Source organism: Fusarium coffeatum (assembly GCF_003316985.1).
Source record: "Fusarium coffeatum strain FIESC_28 chromosome Unknown BRIP53273_contig_41, whole genome shotgun sequence".
Taxonomy (NCBI): Eukaryota; Fungi; Ascomycota; class Sordariomycetes; order Hypocreales; family Nectriaceae; genus Fusarium; species Fusarium coffeatum.
The window spans coordinates 59629-86199 of NW_022157838.1; the positions used below are offsets into that span (position 1 = coordinate 59629).

Sequence of the window (26571 nt, forward strand, 5' to 3'; positions counted from 1 at the left end):
ATTTATTACATTCAGCCAGGTTACATCCTCGCACTTGTGAACTGTTTGTGATGTGACTTTCTTTCATTATGGTTCATACTAATCGTTACTACAGATATCATATCCTCCTCTTACAATCTATTCCTTACAATGAGTCCTTGCTGGCGTTGTTCTGAGGGGCAGGAGCCGCAGGTCCCTCAGCAGTGACATAACCCTTGGTCATACCACCATCAACAGCGAAATCATGACCGTTGACAAAGCTCGACTCGTCACTAGCCAGGAAAACAACAGCGTGAGCCTGCTCAACAGCCTCACCGAATCGTCCCATGGGGAAGTGGACCTCACGACGGTGTCGCTTAGCCTGGTCATCACCAAGCCAGTCCTGAAGAAGAGGAGTGTTCAAAGGAGCAGGGCAAAGGTTGTTGAAGCGGTATCCCTCACGGGCGTGAACCATGGCGAGCTCACGAGTCAGAGCAAGGACAGCGCCCTTGCTGGCAGTGTAGGCAAGCTGAGGTGTAGCAGCACCGACAAGAGCGACGACGGAAGCGGTGTTGATGATGGAAGCCTTGGACTTCTTGTGACGGCGCAGAGAAAGAACGGCATGCTTGCAGCCGAACCAGACTCCCTTGACGTTGATGTTCTGGGTGAGGTCCCAGATGTTCTCGGGGGTGTTGACAGCGTCGTCATCCTGAGCGTGCATGATACCGGCGTTGTTGAAAAGGACGTCGAGACCGCCCCAGGAGTCGAGGGACTCGATCATGGCCTGGACCTCTGATTCCTTGGAGACGTCGACTTTCTATAACAGAGTCAGTGCGTGTTGCGATCGGTGAAGGAATGTGGAGTGGCGTACCAGGATCTCGACGCGGGGAGCATCGGGGACGAGCTGCTTGACCTTTGCGGCGGCCTTTTCAAGAGCAGGCTGGGAGATGTCGGACATGAGGATTGAAGCGCCCTCCTTGGCGAAGAGGATAGAGGTTTCGAGACCGATACCACTGAGATCGTCAGTATGGCGCAAACAAATTTTTGGGGGAGGCGTGCATGAACTTACCCGCCAGCGCCGGTGATGACGGCATTCTTGCCCGCAAGACGACCACGAGGAGCAGACATTGTGATTGGAGTGTATGTGTATGTGACTGAAGAGGAAGAAGAGAATTGAACAAGTTCTGGGTATCAAGTGTGTATGAAGATGAAGATACAGAAAGATGGAAGGAGGGGCGAACGCGGTGAAGGAGGGGTCTTAAGCTTTCTTATCATCAGACGTTCTCGAAGCTCCGATAAGATTAGACTTGTTCTTGACTCGCGAGACGAGTGATGGAAGGCGGTAGAGCTAACGGGTCATGGCATGGGTCCCATTTCCGAGAACGGCGGTAGTACAGGTGCTGGAATTGTTTGGAGGGGGCGGTAGGCGGCTCTAGTTGGTCTGTCATCGCGGCTATTATTAAAGAGAATACAGTAGTTGATGGGTCTAGAAACTGTATGGATCGTTCTATCGTGAGATGGAGCTTATCGTTGGCGGGGTGGACATTGAATGGGTATCAGCTGTATCTCAGTTAAGAGATCCATTCATCGGTAGGTACTTAGCCTCTGTTATTACAGTGGTCATCTTCTGTCATCGTGATAACATGCACAATATATCAATTCAGCCAAGATCATCGGCCCAACTACCGAAGGCCTCAATATCTGTTATCCTTATCCTGGAAAGTAGTCAGATTCAGGGTCCTTTTTCGGACGTCAGATCTCAAGGCTTGCAGGTGTATCATGCAGTACCCCTGTCAGAAGCGATGTCGGCTATGGTCACGAGGTCATCAACAGCCAACCTCAGGCGGCTACTTGATACTGCGCGGCTCACCCAGATAAGCAACACTGTAGGTAGTTATCAAGCGGCTCGCGCATCACTATCTATCTATCAACCCCATATTGGCCAAAGCTCAAGATGACAGATGCGGGGAAATTGACTTTGTTGCGCGGTAATGAAGCTGATGCTATTCAAGAAATGTGATGTTCTGTAGATGGTAAGTGGATATCTCGGCTCTGCAACTCAATTAGTCCTAGAGCGCATCGCGCACCGAAGAGCTTCCCTGGAATGTTCCCACTTTGGGTCACCTACGTCACTGAAGCTCGTCCCTTATCGTAAGGAAACACTCTCTTATCGTAGCCGCGCTGTCTTGCTTTCCCTTCTCGATGCAGCCAAACCTGATTATATCCGATTTGTCTTACTCTGTCTTTCCCCCTCTTTGGATACAAAGTACGGATAATCTTGGTAGTATCGTCTCTCCCCGCATCTAAACAAAACTTCAAACCGTCCCGCGCGCATCGCGAGAGATATTAAAGCTCCACAACCCCGCGAAGCTTCAACACTCCCGTTAGACCGCGAAGCTATATCACGAGTCTCGTTTTACCGCGCAGTTATCAGGGGCATTTCAACGGTTACTCCTTCCATTCCTCGTGATATCTCATCTCCTCGTCATACCTCATTCCTTGTTCCTCTCCTCCAACCACTCTTCACCTTGTCGACATCTTGAGCTTCACAAGCTCTCTACACAGCAAACATGTCTTCACAACCCCTCACCATCGAAACCCTCCCCAAAGTCCTCGAGAATGACAACATGGTCAAACTCGCAGGCGTCGACGTCGACGGCATCCTCCGCGGAAAGCTCGTCTCTAAGAAGAAGTTTCTGTCAATCGCAGAGGCAGGCTTCGGTTTTTGCTCTGTCATTTTTGGCTGGGACATGCACGATCGCACATACGTCCGCGAGCTAAAGATCTCAAATGCTGAGAACGGTTACCATGATCTTCTCGCGATTCCCGATTTGTCTACGTTTAGGCGCATTCCCTGGGAGGATAACGTGCCGCTTTTCTTGGTTGACTTTTTGGATCCGGATACCCAGAAGCCTATCTGTGCTTGTCCGCGTGGTATGATCAAGAGCCAACTTGATAAGCTTAAGGAGCATGGCTATGGTGCTATGGCTGGTGGTATGTATTGTATCCAAAGTTCTTGTTTTCGTATCTGACATCTCCAGCCGAGTATGAGTTCTACCAATTCAGAACCCCCGACTCGTCATCGTCTTCCACCGCCGCCTACCTCCAAGAAAACCCCCCTCATCAACTCCCCGCTCTAACGGAGGGCATGTTCGGCTACTCCCTCACCCGACCCGTCCACAACCAAGACTACTACTACGATGTCTTCAACACATGCGCCAAGTTCTCCTGCGACATTGAGGGCTGGCACACCGAGTCCGGCCCCGGCGTCTTCGAAGCCGCGCTCGAATTCGGTGAGATCGCCCAGATGGCTGATCGCGCTGCGCTGTTCAAGTACGTCGTCAAGAGCGTTAGCACAAAGTACGGCATTACACCCTGTTTCATGGCGAAGCCTAAGCAAGGTCTTCCTGGAAACAGTGGACATATGCACGTTTCGATTGTTGATAAGGATGGCAAGAACCTCTTTGCGCGCGAGACAAAGGACGAGAATGCTAAATGGGGCGACATTGCCAATCTCTCTGACATGGGTCGTCACTTTTTGGCTGGTATTCTTGTCGGTCTTCCTGACATCATGCCCATCCTCGCACCCACGATCAACTCCTACAAGCGTCTTGTCGAGAACTTCTGGGCTCCTGTGACTGTATCGTGGGGTCTCGAGCACCGCGCCGCTTCCATCCGTCTCATCTGCCCCAAGCCCTCAGCGACACGATTCGAAGTCCGCGTTCCAGGCGCAGACACAAACCCCCATCTTGTCCTCGCCGCTATTCTAGGCTGTGGCTGGCGCGGCGTGGAGAAGAAGCTCGAAATTCCTACTCCTCCTCTTGCCATGGGCCAAGACGTCGGTGGTGATGCTGATCAGGGTGAGAGATTGGCAAAGAGCCTCAAGGAAGCTACACAGCGCTTCATGGCGAAGGATAGTATTGCGCGAGAAGTCTTTGGTGATGATTTTGTTGAGCACTTTGGTGGAACGAGAGAACATGAGGTCCGTCTATTTGACGAGGCAGTGACTGATTGGTACGTACAAAAATGATTTGAGGGTCTGAATGTGACTAACTGTGTGCAGGGAAATGAAGCGATACATCGAAACTGTTTGATTGGGTTATGGGAGTTATGTTTAATTTTCACGTACGGGTATACGGGGCGTACTTGTGGGCATTCTATGGCATGAGATATGCATGAGTGAGTAAACGAAGTGGATGAGATCATACGATAGAGTTACCTATGGATGAATATACCTTGCAGCTTTGCCTTTCTTAATCTGTGTCAACGTTGTTTGTGAATGTGTAGGTGAGTGGTATCGCTGACCCCACGTAGTAAATGTTGGTTCAATTGAGCTTGAATCACCATCACAGGCGTTTCTAATACGAGCAAACGAGCGATGAAAAGATGTCTCACTAAAGCAATAATGCGGCTTCAAAAATTGTTTGTCAACGTTTCATCCAATAATAGAGGCTCTACAAGTCGACTCGTGAACAGCAACTCTACGCCCCAGGGTAGGTTACGTGACGTCTACACCGACTTCGGCCCTTTGCATCAATCGACTTATCATGACTTCTCAAACATAAACCACCGACAAAACCCAACTAAGCAAGTTCCTCACAAAGTGAATTGTCAAAATGTCTATCTACGCTGCCAAAGTCTCCTCAACCGAGCCCCTCGTAAGTCTACCTCCCTCCTCAATTACACTCGCTAACAATCTTAGTCTGAGGAAGATGCCCGCTGGATCAAGCTCGAAAAGTAAATCCTTACCTCACCTCACTCACTTATTCAAATACTCTAACCCTTACAGAATCAACTACGACGATGCAAAAGGCGTCCAAAGAACCTGGGAATCAGCCTCCCGTTCAACCCGTCCTTCAACAGCCACAATCGACGGCGTAGGCATAGTCGCCATCCTCGAACATCCCTCCGGTCCCAGCATCATCCTCCAAAAACAATATCGCCCTCCTGTGGATAAGGTAGTAATCGAAGTACCAGCCGGTCTAATCGACGAAAACGAAACACCCGAAGAATGCGCAATTCGCGAACTGAAGGAAGAAACAGGCTACGTGGGCGTCGTCACCGAAACTTCACCGATGATGTTCAACGATCCTGGGTTCTGCAACACGAATCTTCAAATGGTGCATGTTAGTGTTGATATGAATCTCAAGGAGAATCAGGAGCCGAAGCCGGAGCTTGAGGATGGAGAGTTTATTGAGACTTTTACGGTTAAGTTGAGTGAGCTATGGGATGAGTGTGTGAAGCTTGAGAAGGAAGGGCATGTTATCGATGCGAGGGTGGGAACGCTTGCGGAGGGGATATTGCTGGCTCAGAGATTTAAACTGTAGGATGTTGTTGAAGAGTCTGGCTGTAGGATGGGAGTCTAACCCTCAGGGTATGAGAAGGATGAAGCATCACTGTGATGGCCTCAATTGTCATAGTGAGAGGCTACCGTTGTCGAGAGAATGCAATCCACCATGCCAAACAAAGCCAAATACTCTCAACCTCGCTATATCCCCAGCATTGACCAATCCCGAATCCTTACGAGTATTTGTCTAGAAAAGGAAAAGCCTATCCAGACGTGATGTGTCGAGGCTATACTGGGTGTTTTTGCCCCATATCTCCACCGCCAACCTAGCCCCGAGGGATTGAGATCCTAGCGGGCTATAGGGAAGACATGGGTTTGACTCCCAGACCGTTGACTCTAGATCCGAGCGTATCGATCCTTTGAATGGAACTTGAGGATGAGATACTATTCGGTCAAAGGAGTGCAAGGATTGATTGAGCATGGGTTAGTTGGCTTGGGAGTGCCTTGCAGGGCTGATGATTGATGCCTTGGATGATCTCGAGCTTTGCAATCTCAACCTTTGGTCTCATATGCCTAGCTCTCTAATATCTACTTTGCAGTTGTAGTCCAACAAAGCATTGTCTTAATATAAACGCGATAGATACCCATTGTCCAAGACTCGACATAAGGCAGTGCCCAATCCTACCCGCCAGCTAACTTGAGCTAAGCCTCAGCTAAAACCGTCACCGTTACATCCAAGCTTACTCGGAATCTTAAAATTGAGTCTTGGCTCTCAGGAGCAATAAATCCGCCCTATATGCAAGGTTCAGTTCCCACAGCCCAATCCAACCTCTGCCGTCCCGACGGTCCCGCCATGAGTTTAATTTTGCTTTGACAGGGTATCAGATCCTTAGAGGCTGATCGCACCTATCGCGTCCAAGACCGTGGGAAAACAATACATTGCTATTGGGACTTTGGTAAAGCGTATATGGGTCAATCAGATATGTCCATCTATTCATGCAGGGGAAATGGGATAGATATAAAGGTTGATGATCTAGTGCATCCTTAGTCTGAATACCTTCACTCATCAACTCATCCATCATGTCTACCAAGTCCATCCTCGCCTCCCTTCTCGCCGTCGCTCCTCTGGCTCTCGCCCAGGATGCATCATGCGATTGTTACATGACTGAGGGTCAATACTACAAAGACCACTCCTTCTTCGACTTCCGCTCCCTCTCCCAATACGCCGGTGTCCCAGCCCTGATCGACAGCCTCCAAGGCAACGCCGACGCCGGCTTTTCGTCAGACTACTTCAACTGGGAGTCCGAGTTCTCCAAGACATGGGGCGCCCAGAAGTGGAACAACGGCAACAAGGACTTTCCTATGCAAAACACCCTCAACAATTTGTACATTGAGGAGAATAATGATGCGAGCCCTGGTAGTGATACTTGGTTGACTATGCGAACTGCGAGACACAATGGTTTCCAGACTGCTTCCGAGTTTGAGAGCATGGTTAAGCATCAGTTTGTTTCTATGCGCATGTACGCTCGTACAAAGGGTTCGCCGGGTGCTTGCACAGCAATGTTCACCTACCGCGCCGGCGAAGACTTAGCCTCTGTTCAAGAAGCCGACATCGAAGTCCTAACCAAGGATCCCGGCAATGTAATCCACTACACCAACCAGCCCTCCTACACCGAAGCCGGCGGCGAGGTCGAAGGCGCTCATCTCGGTGCTGCTCTGCCTGACGGTTTGACCTGGTCTGACTGGGCCAAGCACACACTCGACTGGACACCCGATGCCACAATCTGGCGCGTCAACGACAAGGAGCTCTGGCGCAACAGCTTCCAGGTTCCCAAGGACCCTGCGACGTTGACGTTCAATGCTTGGAGTAATGGCGATACTTGGACTGGTACTATTCCTGAGGGCGGTGTTGCGTACCAGCAGATTCAGTGGATTGAGCTTTTGAGTGGACGGGTTGATGGAGCTACTTGCAACAAGGTCTGCAGTGTCGATGGTGGTGAGCCTGGTAAGGCTAAGCAGGTTTAGAAGACCGCGAAGCTGCTGGGTGAACTGTTCTTGTATATATTTAGATGTGGTAATGTTGGGAAGAATATAATGTTATGTATCGATGTATTTGATCAATGGTTTCTGCTAATGACTGGTGAATGATGTCAGGTTCTGGTATACGTGATGTACGGCTGGAATAGGCGTGATCTTCGTCGCTGATAGCTACCAACAGGTGCCGTTGATAAGTCGACGCGAGTAAACATGCAGGATTGGGGGCTGCGTATCGGCCTCCAATTACCTGACAGCAAGAGATATGAATGGACTGCCTCGTCGTGATGATCTGATTGCATCACACAACACAACACAACCTCAAGCGTCGTGTCCATTCTCTTCATGATGCTCAATGCTCTTTAGTATGGATGGAGCTTCACCAGGAGCGCACGTAGTCTTACCTCTCATGTCACACAGTGTCTCGCAGCCCTACGAGGCTTGCTTGGCTGGCTCGTGGCTTACCGGCTCCGATGGGTATCACAGACTCCGCTCCGGACCGAAATACGGACAATTTAAATGGATCGCCGATTCAAGCCTCGGTCTTCCGGGCACTTGATCACCTTCCCCAGATCCCACCAACGCTACGGCTAGATTAGTGCGAGGGGGAAGCATACGCAGAAGCTTAAACAAGTATTATTCGCAACCATTGTCGTCATCAACTCGTGATAAAATACGTGGTGTTGCTTGCGTATTGAACCCCAATCAAGACAAGACAGGGTCTACCTCTGTAGATTAGGCCCAATCCTTTGGTTCTGGCAGACAAGGCGGAGTAATCCCTCCCGGTAATAATAAGCAAGCGACGTCACCGCAGTCTAGACCAATCCGCTTCCAAAGATTTGTGTCGCAAAAGTTCCCAGGAGACGACGCTTGATTGCGTTGTTGTTTGATGCGCGCTTCACTTTTCCTTTTGCTGTCTCATCTTTCTATCTTTCTTTAATCTTGTGTTTCTTTAATATGCTGTGATAGTCTCTGTCGAGTCGCGATATTTTACTCATCGCGATAAGACATTCATTTCAACTTCAACATGGCGACGCGACGAGATGATAGCGACAATGACGTCGAAAGCAACCATGAAATCGAGCGAACAGAGGAATCACCTCTTCTACCCAATACTTCACCAATACAACAAGGCGCATCAAAAGCCTTCCGCCGACGCGCCCTAGGCTTCTGCATGCTGGCACTACTCATGGTAGAAGTAAGCCAGTTCATAATGAACCCGCCAACCAAAAAGATCATCGAGGATATCATTTGTCGCAAACACTATCCAGACCATGCCATCAGATCTTATGATATAGAAGATTTTCGATGCAAGGATAGTCCTGTGCAAGGGACGTTGGCTATGGTGCAGGGTTGGCAGCAGGCTTTTGAGATGGGAGTTCGTAAGTACAGAGTATTGAGAGGATTTGGGTTTGTGCTGATATGTGGTATAGCGATCTTGACGCAGTTTCCGTATGGTATTGTCGCGGATAAATATGGTCGACGCCTTGTTCTTTTTCTGGCTATGTTTGGTTGTTGTCTTTCTACGTGTTGGATGTTGATGGTTTGTAAGTACTCCCCCCATCTCCCCATCACCTCCCATACTTACAAGATTAGTACACTTCCCCGACATCTTCTCCATCTGGGCCGTTTTAGGCGACAGTATATTCTTCCTCATCGGAGGCGGAGGCCAAATGGCCGTCGCAATGGTCTACACCATCGTAGCAGACGTGGTCCCCGTCGAAGAAAGAACAGACATGTTCTTCCGTCTCGTCGCCCTAGTTCTAATCTTCAACGTCATCTTCAACCCCATATCCGCATGGCTATTGCAGTATGATCCTTGGTTATCGATGTGGATCGGTTTTGGGTTCATGGTCTTTGGAACGCTGTGTATTCTTCTCATTCCGGAGACCATGCACCTCCGAAGAAAGGATGATGAACGACATGAAAGTGAGCAGTTGGGTAAGAGTGGTGTTTTGAAGCAAGCTTGGTTTAGTATCAAGAATGATATGCAGCATGTTTGGAGGTTTATTTTTGCTTCCAAGAGCATTATGATGCTTATGTTTGCTGTTGCGCTGTTTTATCCTACGAGGATTACTCTTACGGGTCCGTTGCTGCAATACATGTCGAAGAGGTTTAACTGGTCTTGGTCAAAGGTAAGTCGCCTACTACGATCTACTTCAATGACTAACGGGAACAGGCTACATATATATCGACGATTGGAATCATTGCTACGGTGGTATGCTATCTTATCATCCTACCCGTAACATCCGATTCTCTCAACAAATCTCGTCGCTACAAGTCCCGTCCCATCGCAAGAGATCTACTCCTCTCGCGCATCTCCATCACAATCATGGCAGTCGGATTATTACTCATGGGCATAGCCGGAACACCATGGCTATTCGTCATATCTCTCATCATCGTCAGCATCGGCAACTCATTTGTCGCGCTCAGCAGAGCTTTGCTCAATGCTTTAGTTGAACCTCATACCATCGCCACACTGAACACGACTGTGTCGCTCATTGAAGTGATGATGGGTCTTACAGCACCAGCTATGAGCTGGTTCTTGGCCAAGGGTATAGAAATGGGTGGATCTTGGATGGGATTGCCGTTTGTTGTGGTTGGTTTGTTGGCGATGGTTACGACTGGTATGCTTTTTGCTGTTAAGCTGCCGTCGTCTGGTGTTGGTCAAGCTCATGATGGTTGAGGGACGTAATCAAAGAACATTTTTGATACCACTTTTCTCTTTGTTTGATCTAGAATACATATAAATATTAAATACCATAATGCTATGCTTCCTATCCATCTTCCGACCAATCCCATACCCAATGCATCCTCCGGCGCCGTTTAATGATCCCAAAACTCCGCTATATGCATGACCCTCTATTATGTATGCTTCCCATTGCCCAATCCCTTTCTCGCAGTAACGAATGTTCTGTCCATGTTAGCTTGCATATCAGAACCGAACCAAATCAAGACTTACACTTTAGCTAAACTGCGCAGCATAGGATCTTGCATCTCGCCTTTAACGCGATCAAGCAAAGCCCTCGTAGCTTTCTCCTCCCATCCTCCAAGACCAAATAATCTCAACGTCCAATTCTCTATCCCTGTATAAATCAGCGCTGTTCTTTCACATGCCATATCATGACGCAAACTTACCGCACTCAACCATCTCAGCTAGAGCCTTGCGCTTCTGCTGCGTAACAGGATCACTCCCCCAATTCTGAATCGGCAACCAGTCCACGCGCTCCCTAATAACCTCTGCCCCCAATTTCGATAACCAACTTGGCACTCTGGGGATCGGATCGCAGTCGATGCCTAGGTTGATGCACGTCTTTACGAAAACTGTTTCGTACTCTATACACGCTGCACCAATCTCTGGTTTTCCCTGTGTAGGCAGATCAGCCTGTTCGGGATCAACATCGAAAAAGTGCGGCCGTATCTCTGTGATTTCGAGCTGGCCGCCCGGTTTCAGATGCGAGTATGCTTCGGTGAGGAGGGCATCCCAGTCGCGCACGCCGCCACCTGCCAAACTGCGCATGTGGATGAAGTCGTAGGTGCGTGTGGGCCAGGGATCTGTGGCGTCGGCGATTTCGAACGTTACGTTTGGAGGAACGTCTTCGGGGAGAAGGGCGCTGCTGAGATCAATTCCCAGAATATTGACTTGGGGATATCGTTTGGCCATATCGCAAGCCCACACACCACTTCCAGCGCCAATATCCAGTATCTCGAACGGTTCTTCTATGGTGTATTGATCGAGGGGTAACTTGGCGTCGACAAGCCCGCCGTCAAGACACATCTGGTAAAGCTCATGCTGAACGGTCAAACGATGCGCTTCCGACGCATCATTCGGCGTAAGGAGCTGGCCTGAGCCATGATATGTATGACCGTACTCGTGAATAAGGGGAAGCGCGTCTTCGGATATCGTAGAGTAATTAGAAGTCGTATCGCTAAAGTCCGAGTCTTCGGCAGGACTGACATCCTCCACGGGACCGCTGAGCCACTTGCTTGTATCGTTCCGTTTGGCCATATTCTCAGATGATGCGGTTATAGGAGAATGATCGTTGTAGCGGGCCATTTATTTCGAGTATCTCGCTTGCGGGACGGGGGGATCGACGGCGAACGGACGTGTGTTTATGCTTTTTGGCTATCGAGAGATGAGACGCGTGGCAGAGAATTGAAGATAAGAGGCCATGGCCAAAGAGCGAAAGAAAGAGGGATTAAAGTAAAGAAAAGGAGGAGGAGAAAAGAGAAAAGACGACGAGACGACGTTGGGACAGGATGGCATGTCAAGTTACAGTGAACAGGTAGAAAGTGGAGGGAGGTGTGGAGGATGGGTTTTTTGGGCGATGGAACTAAGGTAGGGTCCAGGGTTTGGCTTCACCTGGTTTAGCTTGAACAAACATTGATGAATTCATTACTCCAAGTTGATTAGTCTAGAGAAGGTAGATATGGAAGCTTCCAAATACTTTTGCCTTCGCCTTCGCCGTTCTCCGCAAGCCTCTTCCTCTAAAAAAAGAAGCTTCTTAAGTTCTTACGTTCCTGACTTGACTAGACTAGTGGCTTCATCTTCATCTGATCTAAGAATAAGCTAGTTCAGATCTCCATTCCTCCTCCACCTCCTATGATATGATATGACGCGTGAGATAGAGATAAACAAAACACATGGCAAACCGAGACCCAGACTCGTCTCATTTTACTGTCCGTTCCATGACCCTGCACGGCCTCTCTTTTCCGCCCTGTTCCCACGAGGTGATCTCCAACTAACATCCATACTGTAACCTAACTCCTTACAACCAACATACCCTACCGTCAACCTTCCATTCACTACAACCAACAGCGACTCCATTACTAACCAATCTTTACCATATCCCCTTTCTTTTATCGCTCAATTCATCAGACAATGTAACATTCCGCCCCCCTCTAATAGCGGATCGCATGTACCTTCAAACAATCTCCAATTGTTCACGTCATTAAATGACCCTTGTTCCCCGGGTGGATTCTCTCTTTTTTTGCCTCGTGGCCCCCTTGCGAGTTATGTTCTGGACCGCAGACCGACCTACCTACCAACATCACATTCAGAGTAATTATTCCAAATCCCATATGTAGATACGGGTATTCTTCTCATCAAGCAGAGATGATAACAGGCAAAGAAAAGTCATTTAATCCACAGAGAACCACTATGTCATGCAGTGATATCACAACCAACCCCTAGTCGACATGCGGCGCAGCGCGCAGCGGAACGGCGCGATGGGGATCCCCATGGCAAAAAAACATGTGGGAATTTCGTGATGTGTCGTATCTGGGCGATAAATAGCGTGCATGAAGGACCCGAGACAAGGCGAATCCTTCACAACTCCACAAAGTATCACATCAGTGCAAGCCTAATGCAATCTATCACAAGCAGGTTGAGGGTCAACATTTCCACGACACAGGCAGTGGATTGAGAGTTATCCATCGCGCATAATTGAGAGTCACCCATTGCGATACCATCACACGCAATTGAGAGTTATTCAGATGCGACCAAGTATTGATGCTACACACTAAAAAGTCCTATGGTAAGAATCGAAAAAAAGAAAAAAGTGAAAAGCCTACAGATAACAACGCCGATGCTATGACAAGGCCAACAAGATGAGGGCTCGCCTGGGGTGTTCTGAGAGCAAATCTCAGCTTGAGTACCAAGAGTACAATCCCATGCCTCTTTTATGTCGCCCTGTTATTTCGAAAACCGACTCTTATGAGCCCACAATCGCCGCCATTCCAATTCCCATGCAATCCTGGTCTTGTCCATCAATTATTTCACCAAAGAATTCCCATCTCTTGTGTTTGCAAAGGAGTCTCCCTCCTCTTTCTTGCGTTATCACCAAGGAAAACATCCCTCCTCCTCCTCCTTGGATGTTTGCAAAGGTATCCCTTCTCTTTCTTGTGTTTGTAAAAGCGTCGCCACGCTCGTGGTATTTCCTTGGTCCAAGATCATTCCTCTTGATCGTTGGGTTCAAAGTGATTGATTCCTCATCTGGATCATCCTCAAGTAACAAACATGCATGCAAAACAGACTCGCCGCCTTCCATTATGCCTGATTCATTTGCCAATGCAGTAAAGAAAAAGAAAAGTAATTTTCACTAAGCATCGCTAGCCTGCCCAGCCATCATGGTCCGGTTCCCAGCTCTGCAATGCCCTCCTTCATTCGCATGTCCTGGCCTTATCGTTCGCAAGGCTGGGGGATGCATGTTATTGCTCCCTCCTGCAAGTCCTGGAGATACGTTGTTGTTCCTCCCTCGGTTCAATCCTCCACAACTGCTTTTCGACTGAACTTCCAGTCTAAAGTTGTTATCTGAAAGAAGAAGAAAATAAAAATAAGGCTAATCGTGCAGTCATATCCGGGGGCTGTCAATTTCTAGTAAAACCAACGCCATTTCGCTTCAAGGTGTATCGTGTATCGTGCGGAACATGTGGTTCAATTGCGGTTCAATCCCTTCCGTGAAGAAGCGATTCAATCAATGCTGTTGGGGCATCTCCCTTCGGTCGACGCTTAGGACATCTCCTTCTTCATTCGGCGCTTACTCCCAACTCTCCCATCGGTATGCTCGTCGTCAGGGTTCCATTCTTCAGGGTGAAAGTTGGGGTTGCAGTAATGAGCCCGGTTCCAAATACTATTCTTGAACGTATTGGTCGTTACTTGGAACGTCGAATCGGGGAAATTGTTCTTGCCCTCATCATAGTCCAATTGAACCGGGCTGAAACGGATGTGGTAGCTTGAAGCGGCGGTTCGCAACGGGAGGGAGCTCTGAGGTCCAGACATCGCAGGGCTTGGTGCCATTGCGGAGCCACCAGATATAGAAGCAGGTGGTGTGGGAGGTTGAGGTGTCGCCATGATGGGAGGTGGCGGCGGAGGTGCTGCTCGCGGTGTCGGAGTGGGCAAAGGCTCGGGGAAGGACGACATCCAGGGACTTTGCTGCACGGGAGAAAAGGTTTCGGAAGCACTGACAGGAGGAGGAGGTGCGAACTGTGCGAGACCTCCCATACCAGCAGAACTGCTGAAGCCCGGGATGATGGACAAAGCGTCAAAGTTCATGGTCGTGTATTGACCAAGATCCGCTTGCTCGGATGTGATGTTAGTATTGTGCGTGAACCCGCTGACGCGAAGCACCTGCGTGGCCATTCCCTTGTACAGAATGTCGTAGTGGCCGGGTCGATAGAGTAGGTTGATCATAGGGCCAATGTCTTCTTGGGGCCAGCGGTAGGTGTTGGCCTGGGCGCCCGGGCTGCGGTCGAGCATGACAACCTCGAGAACAAAATCGGCCGGCTGAAGGAGGATCTCAGCGAGGGCAATGAGGCCCAGTTCTTCGATATCCCGGTTAGGGATGTCAATCTGGTTGGCGCAATATGCCGCTACACCGCTGCCGTCGGGAACAAAATCCGCAAACCTGGTAGGGTTGGTCTTGAGGTATGTCGCAGCGAGAAGACGAAGATAGTAGATCATGCTATCGGCACTGCCAGGCTCGTTCCACTTGTTCTGATTCAACTGGTGCGCGTACTGAGGGTTGCCGATGTTCTGGGCGACTTCTCTCAAATGGTCCAACACCTCATCTGCCATATCCTCCCAGTAGGGATAGTTGCCCACGGTGCTCAGCAAAGGATTCACACTCATGAGGCGAGCGACCTCGCCCTCGATCTTGGCCTGATCGCCCGACTCAATGAGCTTTTCGAAATAACTGAAGCCAATTGCTATTGGTGAGAAATATTAGCGCAAGTTCGACATGTCACAAAAGCCAGCCGAGACATGACATGGGCAGCATATGCAATGCAGGCATAACAAAAGGAATGGTAAGCATTGGGATGCAGAACATGTTTCAGCGGCTGAGCACTGTTGAACAAGAAGCGGGGAGTTTGGCTGACTTACCTCTCCAACCACAGTTGCCATCGCCTTGGATAGGGCGGTAGTGAGAGTAGGTCTGGGGGAGGGCCTTGATGATGCGATGTTAGCAAGGGCACAAATGATGATTCTCAACTTTTGGTTCAACGTACGATTGTCTTTTCAACGTAAACTGGGTCGGCCTTTGCGTACTCGTTGGTGATGGCATCGCTAAGGATCTTGTTCCCAACTTTGAGGCCCTGCAAAAAATTGGAAACGGTCAGCGACGAAACAAAATGACGCGCAGGGCGTAGCAACAGCTGCAATTCAATTTAAAAAAGACCCTGGAAAGCCGCGATTTACCTCTAGTACAGGTTGATAATCCCTCGCAGCAGCCTGCTGAGCGGCCATGTCGTGCTGGCCTTGATCCTCCATCTTGAGCACCACCTGCGGTTGGTGTTGATGTTGGTATTGAGGTTGCTGGTGTGGATGTTGGAGTAGTCTTTGGCGGTCTTGCGGTTGTTGCGCTAAACTTGGTGAGGAAGAAGGGTTTGTGTTTGAGTTTGAAGCTTGCGAAATAACGGGAGAGATAGAGTTCGAGGCACCGTTGGAATAGGGCGACGCTGAGGAAGGTGCGGCTGACGAGGTGGAAATTTGACGTTGTCGAGGAGGAAGTTGTTGCTGGTGGACAAGATGCGGTTGGTGTTGGTGTTGAGATTGCGACTGCGATTGTTGCGATTGCAGGTGTGAATGCGACTGGGCGTGCGAGAGCGCTGGAGAGTTGTAGTATCCAGCGGTTGTGGTTGTGGTTGGAACAGCGGTACCTCCACCTCCAGCAGACACGGGAAAGGCAAAGTCCAGGTCTTGAGCTAGGCCATATGACGCGAAGCTGGAGGAGGTAGTAAAGGGAGTGGGTTGAGGCTGGAACATGCCTCGATAAAAGAGGATGACGGAGAAAGAAGTGGAGGAGGGAAAGAAAGGAAAAATCAAGGTAATGATTGATTGAATAAGGTAGTAGTAGCAAGTGATGAGTGACGAGATGTGATGGGGATGGGATGGGAAGGGAACAAGAATGGCAATCAGCAAGAAAATGGAATGGTCTGTCTGGATCCCTCTCTCTTACTGGGTTCTTGTTCTATCACACTTATTCTCACTCACTCACACTTCTCTTTCTGTGTCTCTCTCTGTCTCACTCACAGAAATCCAAGTCACACTGACTGCAAAAAGAGGACGGAAAGTGAATCTAGACATTTCAATCCAATAAAGGGACGGGAGGATGGGCAGTTTTTAGGTGACCTTTCAGGGCAGGCAATGGCGGACAAGCCACCCGTCTCATACTGCTATCTCACGCTGTAATGCCCTGTCACGACGCTGTGGATTGTGGATCAGAAGGACGGATGGACACCGACTCCTCTTTTTCTCTCTCCCCCCCTCCTTCGGGTGCTGGCCGTAACCGTGGCCGGCCGTCAAACCTAACCTAACCTAACCTTACCTTCAGTCAAACAGAGTTATCATCCAATGATGCCCTTGATGGGGCCCCGGGGGTCACTGCAGGGATTGAAGCAGGGGTTGTTGGGTTCAGGGGGGGCTAGCAACTGGCACAATCAACGGACAACGATGGAGACAGCGGGTGTGGCCCAGCGGGTGCGATGGCTCTAGCGTCGTGGATCAATTGGCAACTCGATGTATCTCGGCTACTGATTTACGCCCGCAAGATACATAAGACTTGGAGGTTTTAACGGGAGCTGTACCCTAGCAGAACCATGAATGGGCGGCGAAAGACGGGACAGGCATGCGGCACAGACAAGAGTCTGAGTTAATTAATCTGGGAAAAAAGATTAATGAGAAAAAGAAGGGCAACGGGATCGAGAGACGAAAGAAAAAGAAAGCATAGACAACGCTAAAAAGAAATCCCCGGGAAGTCAATCTTGCCAATGCAACCTGGCAAATGCAGGACGGAACACACTGTCTCAAGCTCCGTGTCTGGCGGTTAGAGGGCATGGATTGGCTGGCTAGAGACGGGAGATGGGACCCAAGGTTCAGTTCAAGGTCACAAGTGTGGGTGATACAGAAGGATGAAGTGAAGTGCTGTGCTGCCATGACATGGGTTTACAGCACGATCCAGGTTGCACAAGAGGAGTATTTTCTGTACAGTATCCATGATTCAATCAACCAAGTATGCTATCGACGGTAACTAGTTTGAAGGTTTGGTGATCGACGGCAACAAACTGATCTAATAATAACTAGGCTCAACAATTAGCTCATATCCTTGGCATCTGCACAATAGGCGCAACGGAAGCAAGAAAAAGGTTCTCGATTCGAGGTACAGCAAGCACTGTACCTGATCCATCTCCATCATCCGTGCCTCATTTCACCTCGTGGCAGGGCGGCCTGTTGAACGATCGGCTACAACAGTGGGTTTTGGACTCCACAGAGCAGCAAGGGCAGGTGAACTCTGTCGCTGGCGATCTCCCGTTGACGACGGGGGTTGAACTGACAATCGATGATGATAGTACACAGTGACTGATGTCGACAATTATTAGAAGTGACGCTTGTGCCGCGGGAAAATCGACAGATAAGGCATGCAGCTAGTGGAGGTAGAGAATCAAGATCGATTCGTGGGTCGGGTGATGTAGTGCAGTGCAGTATCTCACCATGAGCAGAGCAGAGAAAAAGAGAGAGACACGGAATGAGAAGAGCGATGATGACAAGTCTGTGAAGTGCGAGAAGGATTCGGACTAGAGAATATGCTGTAAGTTGATACGGTCAGGAACGAAAGCCAAGACTAGACTCACTAGGTACTGTACCTACGATGGCACAATTCTAGATTGTGCATCAACCATCTTCATAAATATAAATGTACCCGGGCTGGCTGACAATTGTCTGTCATTGTAACCCATCCGGTAGCCATCCGATGTGCCGCTTTTAAGGTCAATCCTATTGGTTATCTTCACCCATCATCATTAATTATCTACCACCACCTCAGTCAAAAAATTCACACCAACAAGTCTTTTCGTTCAGCCGCTCTCTCATGGGATCGTCCAAGTGGAGAAAATCTAAAACCCATCTAAAAAAGCCAAGCCCTTAGCAATTAAACCCGTTGTTCCCCGGGGATCCATATCGTGGAGAAACAAGCACAAGTTCATTGCCGTAGGCAAAGCAAAAAAAGTGATACGATTATTCGGGTAACAAATATGTACAATTCTATCCGTCCGTCTGAACCACAAGCCAGCATCTTCACCGTCTACTGTGCATGTTTCTTTTTTCCGCGGAAGACGGCCCGTCACGGGAACTTGTGGATAAATCCTCCGTAATAACAAACTCAAAAATTGAGGCACAAACATTAAAGGTAAATGCAAGGAACTTGAGTTTTTTTTTTTCTCTTTCATTTTATGTGTTGGACTTTCGTGGCGATGGTGTGTCTGGACCCCTGCGCTTGGCAGGTAAAGGGTGACTGTCAACTAAGACAGGAACCGTTTAACTTGACTGATCTGATGCCATTCTGTTGGTTCTGTTATATTCGGTCTCACATGTCTTTAATTCCAGAGAATGCCAGGCAGCTTCACCTGAGTAAAAAAACCGTTTGTCCAGGGGTGTGTACGCCCCCCGTCTGACCAACAGCTCGTGTCACCCCAAACCTGAACCCAAGAAGATCATGTTGCTCTTCTCATGAGCTGTTCACACACGCCGGCAATTGAAGCTGATGAACAAACGGATCGGTCTCCCGATGGAAGCCATGGATCATGGAAGTCATACAGTACATTAGTGTTCTCACCTACGATCAAGCAGAATAAGCCACGATCTAGAACTTGACACGTTCTCTTCAGTAAGCTGCAGGTCATGAACGGAGGAAAAAGCAATTGGTGAATATGTCTCATCCGACACCTGGTCCACGGGATAAGAAACCGTTTTGCTATCTCGATGAGAATGATGCGACGCGCCGCTGAGACAACGCAAATTTGCATCAAACAAACATTTTCTTCTACAATCTACGGTACGGTACTGAAGCTAGGTCATTCAGACATCAACCCCCTTGCATCGATCAATCTGCACCTCTCGCAAGGTCAACCTCGACAAAGAAAACTAACCCTGACCGCACTCGTATTTTCGTCCAAGGGGAAAAAGTCCGCGATGCTGTACAATCTTGAAAGCGGAAGGTTATACAAAGACAGTGCTTCAAACGCATCTTCTCGCGACGGCTTCTTCTCTCTTTACCACAGTTCTCTTCTCTCCAAAGAAAAGAAAAAAAGTCTTTCAAGCCAAGGCGTCAGCCGCATCTACGAATGCCGCTTTACCCCTCGCAGCTCCGTCCTGTGTAACCCTCCGGGGGCGATAGATCAGCAAGTGCTGAATCGCGGACCAAGAAATCCCTGTCAATGATGATGATTTGCCCATACAAACTGCATCTGTATTAGGCTTTCTAATTCTTGTAAATACTAAACAAATATGGCTGGCTACACGAAGAATGGATATCAAGTCCGAATACGGCGTCACTTCGGGCCTTGGATTTCCCATGCTGTTACCCGTGTTGGACCGTTGCCAAAAGCCTCGTACTATGCGAGATCCCGTCCGCCTCTGCCCAAACACGGAGGCGCCCGCATACGAACTGTAACAGGATCTGCTTTTTTCTCGATCCAGCAAACGATGAATTTGGCTAACATTGATGTAAATGATATTAGTCTTTTCCGGACTGCTTTGTGTTGCCCATCAGTGCTGCTGCAAGCGACTCTACTCAAGCCGCCCACGCTTGCCCTGGCACCTTGCCCTTCTTACCGCGGTGCTGGCCTCCTATCCTACTGCCTGTTTTCCCAATTGGCAGACCTGACACGTCGATGTTCTGCTCATCTACTCCCGAGACTTCAATGTTGCGGAAACCATCTCCATCCCTGAAAACAGCTCCAAACAGTTCAGATATGGACGATGTAAGTCCCTGTAGAGCTGCAATGCGCTCGGCATCCGCATCAGACGTAATCTCCAATAGTCCCTCCTGCTGGTTCACGCGACCATTGATCTTGCCATCGATGATGAGGAAACCCAGAATGTCCTGAACCTCTGGCTCAGAAATCTTGAGTTGCTTGGCAATCCAGGACAGCTTCATGCGGGTGTAGGGTGCAATCAGTTTAACCACGCCCTTGGTTCTCATGTTACGCGTGACTTCGTCAATGTTCTCAGCGATAAACGAGTCGTCCAGGATGTCTTGGTTACGCTGCAGCACCCTTTCGTACATGTGAACATCATCCCGTTGATAAGCGTCCACCAGCTCCGTCATGGCGGAGATTCGGGGATCTGTCTTGTAGGGCTTTGTCTCTTGCGAGTCGAAGGGGTTGATGTCGGACTTCATCAGCATGGTCGTCAATAGCAAGTATTTCAGAACCTGGATTCGCTGTAGTGAACCGGCTTCATCGTAGTTTCGGAATGACTCGAAGAAGTCGCTCTGGGCCTCCTTCCAGTTTTCCTCACTCATGTGCATCTTTCCACCGCACTCTCGGATAATACCCATGATTCGGGGATGTGGCACAGCGGATTTGACCTTGAGAGCGCGCTGGTACAAAGCCTTTAGCTGCTTGTTGTTCTTCGTCTCGGCGAACATCTGGATCTCGAGGGCGTAGATCTCCAGCGAGTAGGTGCCCTTGCTAGGATCGTCGGTGCCATCCTCTCGCTGACAAGATTTGTGTAGTTCGCGGAGTTTCTTCGATACGGCGGTGTACTCCTTCCGGTCGAGAAGCAGCTTCGCTAGCTTGATGTTGGTCTTGAGCCATAGTCGCTCGTTATTCGTGCTCTGGAAGCTCTGAAGTGTGAGAGAATAGAATTGTTCCATACACTTGACAGCCTCGGGGCCGTCTGCGCCTTTCTCAATGTAATCGAGCATATTGTTGATTGACTTTTCGGAGTAGTTTCTCGTGACGGCCGACTTGACGTATGTGAGGAGCTCGGCGTAGTGTTCAGCAGCCTACTCCCATTAGCATGAATTCCCACGTATGATCCCAATAAACCGACCTTGTCATATTGACCTAGCTTGAATTCAAGCTTTATCGCCTGCTTTATACCCTTGAATCCCCATTCCCCCTTCTCGTCTTCGAGTGGCGGGATGCCTAGAAATTCGGAGATGGCTTCTTCTGGGTCGGACAGCTTCATCTGTTTGGCATTGTAGTACTTGTTTTCGATGTCGACGTCGCCGGTCTCTTCGTCATCGTCTTCTTCGTACTCGAAATCGTACCTGATCGCAATTGTTAGTAGTGCACTGCGCTTCAGTTGGGCTTGCGTACTGCTCCTCATCGGAGTCTTGCATGAAATCCTCGTCGTCCGACATTGTGAAAGAAGTGTGAATGAATTAAACAATAAACGCTTCGTAGATAAGTGGTAAGGAATGGTTCGGCCGTCAAAAGTTATGGCGGAGCAAGAAGTTGAATGTTGATGAATGATGATTGTTGGTTATTGGACGGAGGCTCCAGAAGCTGATGTGGAGCAGGCAGCCGCGGGGTGGGCTGGCTTATCGATAAGACAGCTATTACAGCCTCAACACCAAAGGATATCAACGAGGATCGCAACCATGATAGGCATCTCTAATGAAACAAATTGAGTCTCGACAAGATTTTTTGTAGAATATGAAAAGCTAGAATAAGATGCCCGATTCTTGGAGTTTTTATCTAGCCATTCAAGTAGCATAGTATCTAAATGCCCATCGTTATTACATTCACCATGTCATGATATCATCAAGTCCAGCATATGACAGCAATCACAGCTTCCCATCATCCTTCAGCCCCCTCCAAAGCGCCAACGCAGCCAAACACTTCGCATCCCTAGCCCCCTCCCTCCAAGCCTCCCCCATCGGCACAACCTTGAGCGTAATCTTCTCCCCATGCTCCCTCAACCCCGTCAACCGTCCACTCCACTCCCGAATCTTGTCCCTAGGCAACTTCATCTCATAACTAAAAATCGTAACATGCTCATCACACCCTCCCGCAGAAGGAAACATCGCCTGCGCCAACCCTTCACCATCTTTTTCGACAGGTGCAGCAAGTTCGCTGAGGTTGGTAAGTTCATCCTCGTGGATCGTCACGCCGAGCTCTTCTTGGATTTCTTGCGCGGCTGCGCCTTTAAAACTGCCGTCGTCGACCATACCGGCTGGTAGCTCGACGAAGCTGAGACTTCCGGCAGGAACGCGTGGTTGGACTGTTAGCACGACGTAGCGCTCTTCGGGCTTGTCTTCGGGTATGAGCATGAAGAGCATCGCTACGCTTGGTCCTCTCAAAAGAGCGGCGGCGGGGAGGGTTTCGCCTGCATCGTTGGATACGGTGGCTGTGAGCTTTATAAAGCCTACTCGTTTACCGAAGAGGTCGAAGGACTGAATTGTTACTGAGCGCAGAGCGTAGGGATCTTTGTGGAAGGGGTGAGATGAGTCGGATTGGAGTTTGAGAGAGTTTGTCAAAGTGTCGACCCAGTTCTAGAAGTCTGGTCAGTGAGAATTCGTTTATAAGAAGGGAGGTAAGTACATTGAATGGTCTGAATGAATCCAGCTGCTCTTGAGAGAGTCCATCGGGCAGACTGAGCTGGACGTTGTGGCTTTTGAGCGTGGTAGTCATGTTGCGCGTCAATTGAAGGGGTCTTTGGTGGGCGAGACAAGTTGCTGTAAGTAGAAAGCGAGGATTTTTGCAGACGTTGGCGAGAAATCGCATTTCTTTTTCTTTAGTAGAGTGTGTTCAGAGTTGGAGGTGAGTTGAGAGTGTGATTGTAAGACAGCCATTCATTGGAGGGGCGTGACGTAAAGGATGCTCTCATTCACTTAAGGTTACTTACCCGACAGCACTAACACGAGACGAACAATTGAAGAATTGCAACAGAGATTGACACACAGCAAGACCTCCCAGTGATTGTGTTAATGATGTTTTATTATTTTGAGGAGCAATTCTTAAGAAAGCAAACAGGCTCCCAAACAAACGTTATTTAAGGATGTCGTCAAGCTCATCTCTCTCCAGAAGCAATTGTCCAGCTTCATAGGATCAATCCCTTAAACAGCCCAATAAACATCAATCTTGACACTCTCAACATGATTAACCCAAGCCGAAAACCTCGCCTTGGCCCAGATAGTAATCACATCTCCCATCTTCAAGTCCCTCACAAAAGACCCATCACCCGTCTCCCGACCGCGACCAGTCTCCACTCTCATCTTCTCAGCGGCATCAGACTCAGGCTTAATATCGTCTGTCCACATCCAAGTAACGACATGCTCCTGCCAAGCGCGATGAGCCGTCTTGTTGTGCTGAATAACCCATTTGTCCTGTGGTTGGAGAGGATGCGTAAAGCCTAGCTTCTTGTCGGAAATAGGTCCGGTTTCTGGATATAGTGGACGTAAAGCGCAGACGGGCAGGGGGACAGCTTCGGAGGTGTTGGACTTGTAGCGGACGTCGTATGTGCATTGAGGATCACCTAAGAAATTAGTACAACCTTCAGAAATAAAAGGTCTTGACTTACAGATTTGCTCGGCATCGAATTTCTCCAATCCTGCCTCAAACCAGGTCCATGACCCGTTATACGTATGTCGATTCTCCGTATCGCTAGACCACCCCTGGTCCTTACTCCGAATCGTAAAAACCACCTTCCGCACAGGATACTGCAACTTGGGCGTGGGATAATTCGCCAACTTGACAAAGTAATCCTTCTCATGCTCCTTTTCCAGCGCCTGCGGCTTAGCTTCAGTCATATCGTACGCTAGGATCTCCGCCAGCGCATGTCTGCCTTGAAGACCCGTTAGACCCACAGGGTAAGACCGGAGCTATAAGGTGTTAGTCTAGACCCCCATTGCCAGCAAGGCTGATTGACTTACAAGGAATTTGTTCTCAGATGGGCTGCCTCCTATGACCGTGAGGGGGTGTTGATGTTGCAGCTTGTAGTCGATTTCGTTGCTTGAATGAGCCCAGTACTCTGCGAAATCGAGGATGATGTCGACGACGTCGGGGGGAAGTTTCTTGCCCTTTGTGAGCATAATGCGAGCAATGACAACGTCAATGGGCGTTATCCCTTCATCGACGGTCTCTGGCTCTTTTCCATTTTGGTTGTCTTGCCCGAATGTTGGAAGCATGCTTTGTAGGCCGTGGATTACATTCTGAGGGATACTTTGAGCCATGATGATGTAGGCGATGATGAAGCCGAGAATGTATTCCAGCATGTAATTCGTAACTTTGAGGTTTTGTAAAAAGAAAAAAGAAAAGGATACTTCGTATTTTATTCAGTGTAAAAGGTGACGCGTTTAAGCTTGATTTACAAAAGGCAACAGCATTCACACCCATTCACAGCCCATCCCTCGCTTGACGTCAATGTACCACGCCACGTGCTATCTTATCTTACACAAGCTTTATCTTATCGCACGTGCAATGGCATCATCCCTGACTAACGGCGTATCATCCCGTTCCCCGTCTATCCCCCGCGCATCGGAGGGTCCAAAAAACCGTCCGATTACCCATCCTCGATTACAAACACCCATTGAAAATGCAATTCCCCTTCCGAACGATAATTTGTCTCTTACATACCCGTTTTCCGCCATGATGAGGTCCTCACGGTCTCTTGCTGCGTCAACTCGCCAGTTAAGAACTGCACTTAAACCCAATGCCTTGTCTCGCGCATCATGGATCGCTGGAACTCGCCAGCTTCACACCTCGCCGATCAGGAAGTCGGGCGTAGCTTCAAACCCAGCAATGTCCTTCCCCTGCCTCGACGCACTGGAATCTCGCTCTGCAAAACTCACAGTCTCAGACGATACCGAACCTTCGTACACATCCGGCGCGACGCTGAATTACCACCACAAGGAACCCTTCCTGCTCGACTGGGGTGGTATCCTGCCCGAGTTCAACATCGCTTACGAAACGTGGGGTGAACTCAACGCCGACAAGTCCAATGCTATTCTGTTACATACCGGTCTCTCCGCTTCGTCTCATGCGCATTCTACCGAGACAAACCCCAAGCCTGGCTGGTGGGAGAAGTTCATTGGACCTGGCGGTCCTCTTGATACGAACAAGTACCATGTTATCTGCACGAATGTCATCGGTGGATGTAACGGTTCTACAGGACCTAGCAGCGTTGATCCAGGAAATGGAGAGCGCTATGCGACTCACTTTCCCATCTTGACAATGGACGACATGGTCCGCGCTCAATTCCGTCTTCTCGACCATCTCGGCATCGACAAGCTTTATGCCTCCGTCGGTTCCTCAATGGGCGGCATGCAATCCCTCGCCGCAGGAGTCCAATCACCCTCACGCGTAGGCCGCATCGTATCAATCAGCGGCTGCGCACGCTCGCACCCCTACAGCATCGCAATGCGCCACACCCAACGACAAGTTCTCATGATGGATCCCAACTGGAACCGCGGTTTCTACTATGGCAAAGTGCCTCCACACGCAGGAATGAAGCTCGCGCGCGAAATCGCGACAGTGACATACCGATCCGGACCAGAGTGGGAACAACGCTTCGGCCGTCGACGAGCAGACTCTAGTAAACCACCAGCCTTATGTCCCGATTTCCTCATCGAGACATACCTTGACCACGCGGGTGAAAAGTGGTGTTTGAACTATGATCCCAACAGTCTTTTGTACGTCAGCAAAGCAATGGATCTTTTCGATCTAGGCATCGAACACCAGCGCGCCACGCACGCTCGTCGACAAGAGCGTGAGAAGAAGCTTGCTTCAGGCGAAGCATCTCCTTTGTCCACCGACGCAGCATGCAGTCTGACGCTTCCCAACAAGCCCTACGAGGAACAACCCGGATCGCACCCTGATCCCTCAGACCCCACTGTCGTGCCTGGCTCGCGACCACCTGAGGATCTGATCCACGGCCTTGCGCCGCTGCGTGATACGCCCACGCTGGTGATGGGTGTCGCGAGTGACATTCTCTTCCCTGCATGGCAGCAGCGTGAGGTAGCTGAAGCAGTTCGTCTAGCTGGAAACCGCAATGTAACACATGTTGAGTTGAGCGAGGAGATGAGTATGTTTGGCCATGATACATTCCTGTTGGATCTCAAGTACATTGGCAACAACCTGCGCATGTTCCTCGGTTAGAAGAATGTATTCAAAATGTAAAATAGGCGCTGGTCTTGTTATTTATCAGTCATAATACAATTCATTTCACGCTGCATCACTTTTAAATCTCACTGCATCACTTCACAAAGTGCACAAAGTAATCATGTAGAGCCAGGCTCAAGGCTCTGGATATCTATTCCTTAGACATTAACCACTAATCATGTCCCGATGATTATGAGTATATACATGAATCAAAAGAGAGATACAACAGCGAGGGACGGGGGTATGTTATAATCTATAAGCGAAAGACGCCATATGCAAAGGGAATATATAGACAAAGAAATGGGTGTAAGCGATAGACGATACGCAAGAAAAGTCATGAGACATCTAGCCTCTTTTTATAAAAGCCCAACAAACGCTCCAGTATAATGAGATCCAAGAAATAAATG

The 26571-nt window shown here is 49.2% G+C and overlaps 11 protein-coding genes across 11 annotated transcripts; 5 read left to right on the top strand and 6 right to left on the bottom strand.

The window, feature by feature from the left end:
* Nucleotides 1–124: 124 nt before the first annotated feature.
* Nucleotides 125–1086, bottom strand: FIESC28_01791 (uncharacterized protein; the record flags this gene model as incomplete). Its single annotated transcript, XM_031155941.1, has 3 exons — nt 125–775; nt 830–971; nt 1028–1086. 3 exons carry the CDS (start codon nt 1084–1086, stop codon nt 125–127), a joined length of 852 nt encoding a protein of 283 aa, XP_031019945.1.
* A 1442-nt stretch (nt 1087–2528) lies between these two features.
* On the top strand, nt 2529–4052 carry FIESC28_01792 (uncharacterized protein; the record flags this gene model as incomplete). Its single annotated transcript, XM_031155942.1, has 3 exons — nt 2529–2952; nt 3000–3972; nt 4022–4052. 3 exons carry the CDS (start codon nt 2529–2531, stop codon nt 4050–4052), a joined length of 1428 nt encoding a protein of 475 aa, XP_031019946.1.
* Nucleotides 4053–4574: 522 nt separating this feature from the next.
* Nucleotides 4575–5285, top strand: FIESC28_01793 (uncharacterized protein; the record flags this gene model as incomplete). Its single annotated transcript, XM_031155943.1, has 3 exons — nt 4575–4616; nt 4661–4695; nt 4748–5285. 3 exons carry the CDS (start codon nt 4575–4577, stop codon nt 5283–5285), a joined length of 615 nt encoding a protein of 204 aa, XP_031019947.1.
* Nucleotides 5286–6325: 1040 nt separating this feature from the next.
* Nucleotides 6326–7270, top strand: FIESC28_01794 (uncharacterized protein; the record flags this gene model as incomplete). The annotated part of the gene is made up of 1 exon (XM_031155944.1): nt 6326–7270. One exon carries the CDS (start codon nt 6326–6328, stop codon nt 7268–7270), a length of 945 nt encoding a protein of 314 aa, XP_031019948.1.
* Nucleotides 7271–8306: 1036 nt separating this feature from the next.
* On the top strand, nt 8307–9965 carry FIESC28_01795 (uncharacterized protein; the record flags this gene model as incomplete). Its single annotated transcript, XM_031155945.1, has 4 exons — nt 8307–8661; nt 8713–8826; nt 8876–9414; nt 9459–9965. 4 exons carry the CDS (start codon nt 8307–8309, stop codon nt 9963–9965), a joined length of 1515 nt encoding a protein of 504 aa, XP_031019949.1.
* Nucleotides 9966–10144: 179 nt separating this feature from the next.
* FIESC28_01796 (uncharacterized protein) lies at nt 10145–11288 on the bottom strand (the record flags this gene model as incomplete). Its single annotated transcript, XM_031155946.1, has 3 exons — nt 10145–10193; nt 10242–10365; nt 10418–11288. 3 exons carry the CDS (start codon nt 11286–11288, stop codon nt 10145–10147), a joined length of 1044 nt encoding a protein of 347 aa, XP_031019950.1.
* A 2502-nt stretch (nt 11289–13790) lies between these two features.
* Nucleotides 13791–16043, bottom strand: FIESC28_01797 (uncharacterized protein; the record flags this gene model as incomplete). The annotated part of the gene is made up of 4 exons (XM_031155947.1): nt 13791–14986; nt 15162–15225; nt 15287–15373; nt 15477–16043. The coding sequence occupies 4 exons, from the start codon at nt 16041–16043 to the stop codon at nt 13791–13793; spliced, it is 1914 nt and encodes a 637-aa protein (XP_031019951.1).
* A 3802-nt stretch (nt 16044–19845) lies between these two features.
* Nucleotides 19846–21423, bottom strand: FIESC28_01798 (uncharacterized protein; the record flags this gene model as incomplete). The annotated part of the gene is made up of 3 exons (XM_031155948.1): nt 19846–21063; nt 21111–21330; nt 21380–21423. 3 exons carry the CDS (start codon nt 21421–21423, stop codon nt 19846–19848), a joined length of 1482 nt encoding a protein of 493 aa, XP_031019952.1.
* A 426-nt stretch (nt 21424–21849) lies between these two features.
* Nucleotides 21850–22696, bottom strand: FIESC28_01799 (uncharacterized protein; the record flags this gene model as incomplete). Its single annotated transcript, XM_031155949.1, has 2 exons — nt 21850–22557; nt 22607–22696. 2 exons carry the CDS (start codon nt 22694–22696, stop codon nt 21850–21852), a joined length of 798 nt encoding a protein of 265 aa, XP_031019953.1.
* Nucleotides 22697–23121: 425 nt separating this feature from the next.
* FIESC28_01800 (uncharacterized protein) lies at nt 23122–24279 on the bottom strand (the record flags this gene model as incomplete). The annotated part of the gene is made up of 3 exons (XM_031155950.1): nt 23122–23540; nt 23586–23886; nt 23938–24279. The coding sequence occupies 3 exons, from the start codon at nt 24277–24279 to the stop codon at nt 23122–23124; spliced, it is 1062 nt and encodes a 353-aa protein (XP_031019954.1).
* A 373-nt stretch (nt 24280–24652) lies between these two features.
* Nucleotides 24653–26161, top strand: FIESC28_01801 (uncharacterized protein; the record flags this gene model as incomplete). The annotated part of the gene is made up of 1 exon (XM_031155951.1): nt 24653–26161. The coding sequence occupies one exon, from the start codon at nt 24653–24655 to the stop codon at nt 26159–26161; it is 1509 nt and encodes a 502-aa protein (XP_031019955.1).
* Between the last annotated feature and the right edge of the window lie 410 nt (nt 26162–26571).